Source organism: Apus apus, chromosome 2 (genome assembly GCF_020740795.1).
Source record: "Apus apus isolate bApuApu2 chromosome 2, bApuApu2.pri.cur, whole genome shotgun sequence".
Taxonomy (NCBI): domain Eukaryota; kingdom Metazoa; phylum Chordata; class Aves; order Apodiformes; family Apodidae; genus Apus; species Apus apus.
The window spans coordinates 47422169-47435138 of record NC_067283.1 but is presented as its reverse complement, the minus strand read 5'-3'; the positions used below and the strand labels follow the sequence as shown (position 1 = coordinate 47435138).

The 12970-nt window shown below is 40.6% G+C and overlaps 1 protein-coding gene across 1 annotated transcript in view; it reads right to left on the bottom strand.

The window, feature by feature from the left end:
* Positions 1 to 12770, bottom strand: part of FBXL2 (F-box and leucine rich repeat protein 2) — a 51329-nt gene extending 38559 nt beyond the window's left edge. Inside the window, exon 1 of the mRNA XM_051611613.1 lies at positions 12694 to 12770. Within this exon, the coding sequence (XP_051467573.1) occupies positions 12694 to 12696 (3 nt within the window). The 5' untranslated portion in view covers positions 12697 to 12770. The remainder of the gene's footprint in view (positions 1 to 12693) is intronic.
* Between the last annotated feature and the right edge of the window lie 200 nt (positions 12771 to 12970).

The window sequence follows — 12970 nt, the reverse complement described above, 5'->3', positions numbered from 1 at the left end:
TACATCCTAGGCTGATTTCAGGACTAGCTGCATACTACCGTTTCTCAACTTTGACACAACTGCAAAAGCCACTTTTTGCTCCCAGCACCTTTGCGCAGTGTTATCCACACATCTAAAAAACAGTAACATTGTCAACTTTCAATAGAATAAACATGTTTAATCAAGCTTCCTTCTCCTGCAACTGGAGCAGCAGAGTTATCCACAGACCAGTAACTGTAGACATCCAAAGCATAAAAAAACCTATGTATATATATTAATAGGATGATTCTAGACCTTTCAGAAGAGAGATATTCTTGGCTTTAAGCAGTTCTATAGTGCTTACAACAGGTTCAGGTTTGCTCTAGTTTTGCTTCACATCCAACGCCTGTTGCTGTCATTATTTTCAGTCTATGTATATCAACAGTGGTTTTAGAACCGACTGACTCCTTCTGAGCTTGGTGATTCACGGATTTGTGAATTAAAATGGCATATGTGCCGTTAATATTATGTTACCCAGTTTGCAGCTTATAGCCTGAAAACAACAGTATATATTGGGATAATTTTTTAGAAGAACAGTCAAAACATAGGCCTAAACTTGTGTTTATTGGAGCATTCATTCAGAAAAAGGAGACACAAGCCACCTTCATAGAATTTAAGAGCAGTAAATAATGAAGCAGATAAAGATTATTGTGCGTTAAAATATGAGTTACAAAAAAATAAGTTACCTCTGTGTGAGCACACGAGGTCTGTGGTAAAACAGACAAGTGAACTTGGATTTCATTAATTCTCATCCAGATTATGAACACTTGGTATCATATACCACTAAAAATCCTCTTTCAACTTGATTATCCTATAGTTGCAGACAATTCCTCAAAGTGTAATAATCTAACATACACTTCCCACTTACATACATAAGTATATTTTTAAATAAAACTACTTTGCAGACTTCAAGTTTACACATGACATCACTTTGCCAGTACAGAAGATATTATTATCCATTTTTCCTTTTCACCATAGATTCCTAGATGTACAGTAACATGGATATATATACTCACTGTGTGAAGGCAACACAGCATTTAAGTCACTAGGCTATCAGCAAATTACTGTTTCATACAAACAGCTACAAGGTGCGCTGAAGACTTTTGAGTATTACCAACTATCCATCAACTCCTGCACTGAAAAGCCAAATCGCCACAAATCATAGCCCAGACTTTTTGGGAATAGTATTTTTCTACTGAGGCCAAGCTGAAAACCTAAACCAACAAACTGGCAACTCTTACGGGAAAAAGGTTTATAATCTCTATAAGTTTATGTGAGATATCTTTAGACTTTAAAGTCAAAGTTGGACAACCTTTTTTGAATACATGACAGCAGACATTACCAATATGGCTGCATGTAGGATTCCTAGTTAAATAAGAAAAAAACCCGCAGCTTTTACTACTGAATATGAAAAGCGTGTGGCTTGCCCAGAAACACAAGGTACCATGCCTACTACACAAGTCACAGATGAGGCCACAAACAGATTTGAAGCTGTTTTCCCTCAAACAGCAATCTTTGTGTGTTCCTGTATGGATCAGCTATAGATACAAAAAAGCAGTATCCTTATTGCATAAGAATATTTAGAAAAAGGAAAGCATCTCTTTAAAGTATTATTTTACTTTGAAAAAAGTCTATTGACCTCTAGAGTAAAATTGCATTTACATCTCCAAAGAATAGAGGGACTTCTTTAAAGGCTCTTCAGTACTAGTTTTCCCCCAAAAGAAGAACATTTGCAACATGATTTTGAATGTGTACAAGCAGAGAGAAAAGATAAAAGGTGCAAAAAAGACAATATATTTATTCTTTGAACATTTCCTGGTAACCTAAAACTTCCATAAACTCTAAGTATGTTTATGTATGATCTCTCTGAAGTAAACAGTGCCACCCTTTTTATTTTTTACTTAATTTTTATCACATAACTTCTAGTTTTCTATTTATAGAAAAAAAACCAAAAACGGTCAAGGAACTGTTCAATTGCTGTAAAAAATATTCTAAATTTTTCTTCAGTTACAGATAGTGCTGACAATGCCATGCCGCATATGCCCGCATAATACCTGTAAACAGTAATATAAAATAACAATTAAGAACACCATGGATGTTGAAAGAACATTTCTTCTTTCTGTTTGTTTTTTTTTTTTTTTTTTTTTTTTTCATTTTGAAGCAATTTTGACGGTGTTAATGACAGGGTATTTCAAACTCAAGAAAAGCGTGTTTTTAACTGTATAAAACCCCAAAATACAACAGACAAATCTGTGCGCAAGGAAAAAGGATAGGTGAGATTCAACATAAGTAATAATAGTTAATCTAAAACGAGCTCTAAATCTCCTGTAAGCAAGAAATACAGAAAATCTCTACATTCTTAAAGAAACTCCAAGAACGAACAAAACCAAAACCCACAAGTGAAAAAACTGTAACTGCTTATTACTTTAATCCTAAACCACTTCTTACATTCCTTAACTGACTTCTCTTGATGCTATCTTCACTGTATTTTTGAAAGACTAGCTATAACAAACTAAAAAGTATTTCCTTTAAAAATGACCTGATGCTTGCTTAAACTAAATTTCTTCAGCAGACAGAACTTATTTTTTTTTAATCTCTATATTGTATAAAGTATCCATTGTGTAAATATGTCAAACTCAAAAAGAATTAGCTCCCTGGTTCGCTTCTCCTTCCATATTATTAAACATACTAATTGTCACTAGTCCTAGAATATAACTTCTTGGTACACCATGGTTGTTAGCTTGCCACAATTAAACCCACCACATATTATTCTCTTCTGGTCCAACAGTTAGTGATAAAGCTCTCCTATTTTCACCAGAACTACTGAATTGAAAAAAATCTTTTCTGATGGAGTTGAGCATTTGTAGTTTTGAACCCAGCCTGGCAAAGAGCTGTAATGTGCTGAAAAAGGATGGTTTTCCTCCACAAAGAAACAAAGGAATATTCATCTTGGTTTTATCATGCTTATCTAAAACATTTAGAAATTCCCTTAGACTAGTATTTCAGGATTAAAATGAGGTTATACTACTAATTTTGTTGATAGTCCTTAGGTTTTTTTAATGATGCAATTTTAGTTGTCATTCAGTCTTCTATTGAAGAGGACTATTTTCTTTACAGATTAAACAGTTTTGTTAGCAGCTCAGCCATGATGGCTCAGTTCCACAGAGATATTTATGTATCTAATTTCCACTGAAATCAGAGTAGATAAGGACTTTCAACCTGTCAACTTTTCAAATGAGAAGTTATTAAAAGCCAGACTCTCAAAAATAGCTTTCCCTAGTAGCATGCTGAAGTGAGTAATTATGGGTAAATTTAGATTTGGGAAAGAGGGGATATGAAGTCTGAGAGATCCCTAAGAACATAAAGCAAAAAGAGAAGACAGATATATACTGAAAACAAGGCTGAAATATTTATCAAGTCAGGAATAAAACCCAGCGTTGGGTCACTGTCACCAAAGGAGAGAGTAGTTTAGAATTAAATCCATACATTGCCCTTCTCCAATGGTTGAGAGAGTAAAAGTCCTAGTTAAATTGTAAATATTCCCATATGTTAAAAGCATCAAGTCTTTCAGGTTTTTATTGGCAAGAACAGTATTTATTTAGTATTATTTATGCAGTAATAGGCATCGTAAGAACAAGATGTTTTAAAGGCAAATCCTGACAAAATAAAGCTAAAATTTTATTGAGTTGCCCTGATGTGCAGATTGTTGCCAAACACAAAACCCACCAGCTTGCTGCACATCTCTCCTTCTCAGCAAAAACACCTAAATTGTTGCCTGTGCAATTTCCCCTTCACCATGCTACTGAAATTGCCTCTTGCTATAGTGGCAGGAAAGTCAGCAGAGCAATTCATGAGCACATTAAATTAATGAATGGCACCCTAAAAATCTCTGTATTTAAACACAGCAGAAAAATGGGGGGAAAGAAGGGAAAATAACCTTCCCTTACTATACATTTTGGATAATCTCACATTACACTATAGAGTGCTCTCTAATAGTCAAAGAGCTGCTGCTAGCTAGTGCTTCCTTCAGAAATGTACAATTAATGTGTTAGACTTAGGCTGACGGGCAGAAGCATTTAACACCATGCAAGTAGCAAAATGTAACCGTATCTAAGCAACAAAAGGAGTGTTAGGCGAATGGATTTGCATTGCCAACAGAATTGAAGTAAGTGGTATGGAAGACACAACAGCTGATAGCACAGGGTTGGTGGTAAATTAGAGCCCCTGGTAAAGCTTTCTGTAAAATCAATACGATTATGACACATCAAAGTGAACCTTGAAAGGTGATGCAATCTTGTCTACAACAGAGACAGACAGACTGGCAACGTCTTTTATTTCAACACACAGACACTATCTGCCCTCCAGACTCTCGCTCCTATGCTCCAGCTGCTCACCATGCTCTGTCTCAGGCTTTGACTTTATGCACTTCAAAATCCCAGCCATCCTGGCCTGTCATGGTAACTAACCTCTTTTCTTCCTTGGAAACCCTCTACCAGAGTCCAGACCACTTGCCTTCAGCAGGCTTGTAGCTTCCTCTTTGCTGCCAAATACCCATTGGATCTTTTGCACTGGTTGTTTCTCTTCCAGCATGGTGACAAACTGTCTGATCAAAAGCAACTAACACTTCATTTTAAAGCCTTTTGTTCTTACCCTATTGGTCATCTTAAAACAGTTAAGGCTCATCTTCAGAGAACAAGATCAAACCCACCTGGGAACACCTCTCTGTCTTTCTCTAACACCTTCCACTGACTAGGGATGCCTGTAAGGGCCATATTGCTTTTAAAGTTTCCCCAGAGCAAGTGCTGTACAATATAAATAAACCGGCCAGGCAGAAGTAGCTGGCCACACTGCCCACTCTGCTGCTTGGTCTTCTTCCAGAAAAGCCATCATTCTTGTTTAACCAGCACTGGTTACCACACCATTCACATTTTACTGGAAGGCCTCAGCCTAGCTCTGCAAGGCCCCATCCTCACTGGGTTACAGATCAAGCTCATTTGTGAACTTCAGAGCTGATGTCTGTAGCTGCACAACTCTATCTGGAAGCCTTTGGCCACTCCAAGTCAACTGCCTCAGTATGGATCAGCAGGTGCTTGGAGCCTTGCGTGCTGTCACAAGCACATCAGCTCATTCTCCATTAACTAAATAGCTCACATCACCCTTTCCTCTGTATTTCTCAGAAGGGCAGTCACTGCCACCAACATATTTGGAAATAACCAATTAAGCCTTTTCAAGAGTATGGCTTAATTACTGCAAGCAGCCAATGTAGTAAGGTCTGCCAGGTTAGCTGCACTGACCATCCTTTGCTGCAAAACTTAACCTTATCCCCTACATACTCACCAAATGGACAGCAATTCTCTAAACTAGCCCCAGTTATTAAGCATACTGTCACATACTGCTGTCTTACCAGCACTGTTAAGTTGCTGTGACCCAGATTTATTTAAAAATTTAAATCACTGTAAATGCTGATGCAAACCAAAGATGCACAGAACAAACTCACTGTTGGATAAATTTTTCTGTATCATATCAACATTTCAGACTGAATTGAGTGTGACAGTCCCTACTTTAACTTGTTAAAAATTATGAAGGGGTAATCCAATGGTTTGCAGAATTAGTGACTGACCTAATTACTTGTAGGCCTAAAATTCAGTTGAAACCTAGAATTTTATCAATACTCACTATCATGTAACTGATGTTTGGTAGCCTGCATGACAGAAAACACTGGGTTCAATCTAATACTCAACCAAATGAAACAGGCATTAAACCATTCATGCACAACAGACTAGCAAGTTCTGCTTCCCCTATATTACTGAGACAGGAGATACACGGAGGACTAACCTTCTATTGAGGTTATGATCCACCTAGTTTACACTTCGTCTTTTAAAGCATCTTGCTCTAACCACTACCAGAGATGGCAAATAAACCTGAACCACATGGAAACAAACTATCCCTTACCTAATCTGTCATGACCAGAAACAGGCTCAGCTCAAAACCAAACCAAAACAAAAAAAAAATCCAGTAAACCACTGTTTAAACACTAAGAAATTTGGAAAAAGCTGTCAAATGTATCCCTGTATAGTCTGTAAACACACATAAAGAGACAGCTATAAAAACAGGTTTGACAAAATTTTATGCTCATCATCTCTTAGTCATATACTGATTGGTAAATCTTTTCCTCAGTTTGTTTTCATTAAAACAAAACAAAAATATTCTTCGAATATTTACCCATTATTCCTCTTTAAAGATTATGCACTTCCAAATAAAACCAATATACAATGAAGCATTTAGATATCATTTCTAAAAAAAACCCAAAATAAAGCATTTAAACAGTCAAATCACAAATCACTTAAAGTGGAATGTTGAGAAACCTGTATCATCTACAGATGAGAAACCTGTATCACTTTACAGACTTGGAGATCAGCAGACCTGCAGCAGAAAATTAAAAGCAAATGGATGAAGCAGTTGTTGACTATAGCCCATCACAAGGGTAAATTATCCACCATACAGATCCACACTTTCTTTTTCTTGAGCAGGTAAACAACAAATCCCTCCTTAAGCATCAAGCAAAGACTCAAATACAATTTGCAAAAGCCTAAGTTCAAGACCCCTGAGAAAGGTACTTCCCTTTGACCACTCAAATAACTTTGAGGCTTTACACAGAGCAACTGGAACAGATGGAAAGCAGCTTCCATCACATCCACAGGCACTGTGTGCTCAAATTCCAAATTTGTTACACCACAAAAATAACTGATTTGGTTTCATGCAGTCCTGCAGAATCATGCTATATAATATACACTCTCAGACATGCAAAGCATGGTTAGTTTCTGAAAAATCAGGCTGAGAGAAAAGCTGGTGTCCATCTGTTTCAATGCAGCAACATTTGGTTAGGGATAGCCATTCAATCTCAGCCATCCACGTTTAATCCACATCACAGATTCATTGGAGCCCTTAACAGTACAGCTTTCATAGCTCCTCCTCTGAAACATCACTTCTGCATAAAGCTGCTTTTACTGCCATACATACAGCTACGTTTTATTCCCAGACACCAGTATCAGCACACAAACTTACAAACTGATGGCATGACAATAGAGATCTTAAATCTCCCCAGAGTGTGCACTCAGAAATTCTTCTGCCAGTCAATTTCCCCAGGAGTTTGTACCATTCTAATTTGGACTGACACAGTCCTCTCTCCAGTCACACAATCTCACATCCAGAAAGGCATTTCTTTTTCTTACTGTACTTAGCTCAAACTGTAAATTACAGCTTAAATCCTGACTGCAAGGTTGAAGCAGAATCCCTTCTCCTAAGTACCCATGAAACAAAAAGTCCGAGTACTAATATTTCCCCCACCAATGCAACTACTCCTCAAAAATATTTGAGACTTAAAAAAGGTACAGTTCATTACACAAATTACTCTAGAACTTCTACAATGACATTTCAAAGCAGTGCCTGATCTGCATCATAAACCCTATGTCAGAATGAAAGTTTTTCCCAGTGCCGAGCGTGAAATCTTTGTTACAATGAGCAAATCTTCTCTGCAAAACAATCTCCCCAGAGTATGAACTAGAAAAAAAAACCGCAAAAAAAGATTACAAAATTGGTGTCGCAGATGCATATGCCACATACGTAGCGTATAATTAATAAAAGCTTCCAGGTATAAGATACAAAATTAGGTACTTCTTTATGATTGCAAGCAGCAATTATAACTGACTTCAAAGGAAATAGCATCATAGAAGCATTTCCAAAATATAATTTTCAAACTGTTTCAAGAAAGGTAAGAGGTTGGTTGAGATTTAGAGGAGAAACTAGACACTCAAATAATTGTTAGTATTTGCCAAAATGTATGGTTCTTGAATTTCTGCAGAAATAAAATAATCTTGATAATTTTGCTTTAATATAAACCATTCTCAGAACTACAAGCAAACTCAGATATTTTGTCCCCTAATACTCAGATAACTAATACATACTATCATGTCATGATACGGAAATCTCTTTCCTCTGTGAAGCTCTGACCTCAATTTCAACCTCTGAAGACAGATAAACTTGACATACTGGTAGAGTTTCACATTTATGCAGATTTGATGATGTCTTGTCTCATGATTTATTTAAATTTACAGAACATACTGGTTAACCCATTGAACAGCAATAAAACCCAATGAAAACAGGGTTTACTATCTCCTTCTGCCTGAAGGTGAACAAAGGAAAACCCTGGGATAGAAAAAGAGAATAGACAATGAAGTATGGCCCGTATTTTAAGGGTAGCAGCTTAATACCAAATTTTAAGTACTTCATTGTGGGCTACACAGCAGCAGCTTGTGATTCCAAGTTGGCATAAATGTACAAGTCCAGAAAAGGGCACATTTCCAGTTCTAGTCTTCCTCTAGCATGACTGCAGTGGTTTCTCCAGGGCAAAGATAAAAACCCTGAGGGAATAATTCAAGAGGTTGGATACAGTTGATCTTATCAGCTGAGGTGCCCTTGTATTTTAAACAATGCAAGTATTGTTGCATTTCCATTATGTCTCTGTATGCAACAGAAATTATTTTAGTTCATTTAAAGGCTTAAATTCATACTGTAATATTGTTTGTGGTTTTGGTTTGGGTTGGGTTTTTCTGGGGGGGAATGGGGACAGGGAACCAGGTGAGGATAGGAGGACGGTCAGTAGGGTCAGCAAAAATTACGCACCTCACAAATTCTATGCTTTCTTTTTCTTGACCAAGTAAACAATAAATCCCTCCTTAGGTATCAGACACTCAAATGCAATTTGTAAAAGCCTAAGTTCAAAACACCTGGGAAAGGTACTTCCCTCTAACTGTTCAAGTAACTTTGAGACTCTAAGTAGAAATATTGATACAAAACCTAAGGCAGCTCGCACCACAAAATCATTCACAGGAATTGTATTCAAAGTAAACTTAATCTCCATCATGAATATTTTTTTCATAAAGTCTTGTAGAATCACACTGTCTACACAGATTTTCAGACATTCACAGCACAGTATATTTTTGTAAAATTAGTCTGAGAAAAAAAGTTTGATCTTCACAAACCACTGGTAAAAAAAAAAATTCTTCAACAAGAAGAACAATTAGTTTAAACTTTGATAGAAACATATAAGTAATATACCGATACTGAAAACTAAACATGGAGTTGACAAAGGACATACCAGAATGCTGTGAATTTTAAGTTCATCATTATACTCTTTTAATGCCTTACATGTACCTTCTTCTGTTGTAACAATGTAAGAATGCAAATCTGACTTTCACCATTTAGAAGTTACTCTGTGTTTACAATCTTCCTTCAAAGAAGCTTTCAAACAATTACAATATTCCACTGCACGTTAAAAGTTCAAGTGGGAAAGCTGTTTTGCAAAAGCTCAGACAGAGGTCTGGACTCCAGCCCTAACACATTCAAATCGAGCCACTCAAAATACATAGTTCACATATGGCCAGAAATTGTAACCGGTTTTGCATTGTGCTAAAACATTAAAAGGAAAAAAAAATAATAATGAAAGAAATCTATGGAGTATATGGATCACATTCCTAAAAAGGTTATTAGAAAGAATGGAAGTGAATGTTGCAGCTATTGTCTAAACTAGCTCCAGGCTACTCTCTGAACTGTGAGGGAAAACACTTTGGTTTCACAATTTCATCTGGTTTTGTCCTACTTAACCTATCCCATTTATGTGTGTTTCTGATTTAGTAGAAACACTACCAGAATTATTACACAAGATTATAACAATTTATATGAAATTAGTGCAGTTATTCCGATTTCTAATTGACAAAACAGCTGAAGTACTGCTAACGTGTAGCCTTCTGCTGGCATGCAGATCAATATTGTCACAGTGCCAAGATTAGTACTACTTTTCTACACTAACCTAAAAATAGTGGCCATGCTTCAGTGAAAAATCTGATTTTTATTTTAAACTTTCCACATCTGCTAGCCCCATGTTATCCCTAGTTTTAACCAACACAAGCAAGTATTCCAGTCTGTTGTCAAAATAAGAATGCAGTAAACTAATGGTCCTTCTGACTTGTAGGAACACTGACATTCCCTATACCAAAAGGCCTGGTATTAATTAGTCAAAATTAATTCCTTCCTCACCCTTCTTGATTTTAAACTATGCAGCTACGAATAATTAAGAGGAAAAGAACACCCTAAACAAGACAAAACCTGTAACACAGAGCAATTCAAGTTTAAGCATTCATTGAAAAAAAAATCTGAAAAAATATTATTTTTTTAAAAAAAACAACATGTTATTTCATCATTTTCTGATCAGCTGTAATGTGCAATTAATGAGCTGCCCAGTGTAAGAATTTGCACAGCAGTAAGACTTATCCAGTATAACTTCTGAGATATTACCTGTGCAGTTACAGCAATAATTCAGCACTTCTTTGCGGATTCTACATTTGCTGAGTTTAGACTGCTAAAGATACCTCATCAGCAATGTCAAAATGGAGTGTGACAAAAAACTATACCTGGAGTTTAGCAAACAGAAAATATTTACTAATACTGTGAAACAACTTATAAAATATTTTGTTCGTTGATTTTCAGTGAATAAAATTTTCAGTTTAGCATATGAGATAAATCCACTCCATTTGATTTACTTTTAAGATACTCTATACCAGAGAAGATACAGTAAGACATGGAATACTAATGTGAAATAGGGTACGTCATTAAGCCACACCATAATCACCAATACTACACCATCTGCAGCCTCATTCACAGATGTTTACTCCTTCTTGTAGCAACAGATACATCCCAAAACCTTTGCAAACCAACATGATTGCATACTGCAATCCCAAAGAATCTATTCATATTTTTATTCCACCTCACGTTTTAGATTTCAAGATTGTTTTGCTCAGGTTCAAAATACACAGGCTAGAAAGAACAGAAGGCAAAGTACAGGAGAAGGAGGGCAAGCAACACAAACATGCCTTCATGCAAAGGAAGAAGAGAAAGACAAGTTATGAGACCACGACATGCTCCTTCCCTTGGTAAGGCTGAAGGCTCCCTCATCCTCCCCAGAACTTGCTACAGGAAGCCTACTATCATTACACACACATAAATATACACAGATCCTCTCCCTTTACACTCTGTGCATTTCCCTGTGTGTGAAAGGCTAACAACTGTGCCTGTTCCCTGTATAAAGCTATCACCACAAAGCAATAATGCATCAGACACTTAAGTTGCAGCTGAAAACTGGGCTTATACCACTACCCTTTCCAAACATGCCTTGCCCGTCTCTACTCACTCCCCATCACACACCTCATCACTTTACTTTCCCAAACATGATGTAGCTTTCCCCTGCCACTTGCTGCATACACGTACTGTATCACATCCCCACATACTGTTGTTACAGAGCAAGCCTCAACCACTCTTCCTCCTCTGCTGCACCCTCCACACACACGCTCCATGAGACACCAGAGACACCATCTGTAGATACAGATGCAAAAAACCTTATGCTTACCACACACATACCACAAATCTATTGCATTTATAAATGCCTCTGTGCATAAACCATCACAACTATGCATACTTACACACGTAAGCAGCTGCCCCTCCACACACACAAAATACCACATACTTTGTATCTGCTACGTACATATAAAAGTACAGATAATCCTTCCCACACGCATAGTACACATGCCTATAAAAATATCCACTTATTATGCCACACCTAGTGCTCACTATATACACACACACAGACACAAGCCCATACCAGACAGCACTAAACAGCCTGAGCTACATACATACAATGCCATGTCACGTCCCTGCACATAACGTCACGTCCCTGCACCAGAACAAATACACGCACATCCCAGGACCAAATCACGGCAGGCACACACCAATCCCGTCACAGAGGTGCAATACATTACCCTCACGTCTTGCTCCGTATCTGCTACACACAGACGTCCCAGGCCACACCCTGGCCGGCAGCACACGCACCAGCAGCATCCATACAGCACAACGCCCCACCCCAAAACACCCCACACCTGCTTCGGGCCCCGACACACACGTCACCTCCATCCCTACATCTCGACAGGGGGACGACACCCCTCGGTCGCCAGCTGCTTTAGGCACCCCTGCTTACTCCCCCTGCGTTACACGGGTGGGCAAGGCAGCCCTGCCACACCTGACCTGCTCTACCGACGGGCAGGCTCCCGCCGCGGCTGCTCCGGCGCTAGGCGGGGAGCCCGGGCACCCGCCACACCTCACCCACCGGCGGGCGGGCGTTACGTCCCCTCCTCCAGGGTGCTATAGCGAGGGACAACGCAGCCCCACCCGCGCTCGACAGACAGACAGACAGACAGACAGACAGACACCCCCTCTCCCCCCCACCGCCACGGCGGGGCCGGCACAGCCCCTCACGGACACACCCCCGCTCCCCGCAGGGCCGTGCGCCCAGCACCGCAGCCGCATCGCCGCGGCGCCCGCCCGCCCAAGCGCCGACGTGACCGCCTGCTCCGGCCGGCAGTCCCCCCGAGGCGGAGGGGCCCGCACGCCTCCCGGCCCCGCCGCCGCTCCGCACGGCCCGGCCACCTGCCCGCCCCGCCCCGCCTCGCCTCGCTGCCGTTCCCCCCCCCTGGGCCCCAAGCGGCGCGGCGAGCGGGGAGCCGGGCCGGGGGGGCCGGGCCGGGCCGGGGGCCGTGCCGGGCCGGGCCGCGGGGCCGGGGGTCTCACCATGGCAGAGGCGCGGCGGCGGGGCCGGTTGTCCTGGCGACCGGGAGCCCCGAGCAGGGCGCCAGGTGCGACGCCTGCGCGCGCCGCCGCTGCCGCCAGCGCCGGGGCGGGGCCAGCGCCGCCCCACGTGACCGGCCCCGCCCCTGCGCGGTGGGGCCGGCGGCCCCGCCCCGCCCCGGTGGCCCCGCCCCGCCCCCGGAGGCGCCGGGAGGTCGGGCGTGGGGAGCGCGGTGCGGCCGGGCCCGGGGCGGCGGGGGCTGGCGGCGGCCGCGGGCAG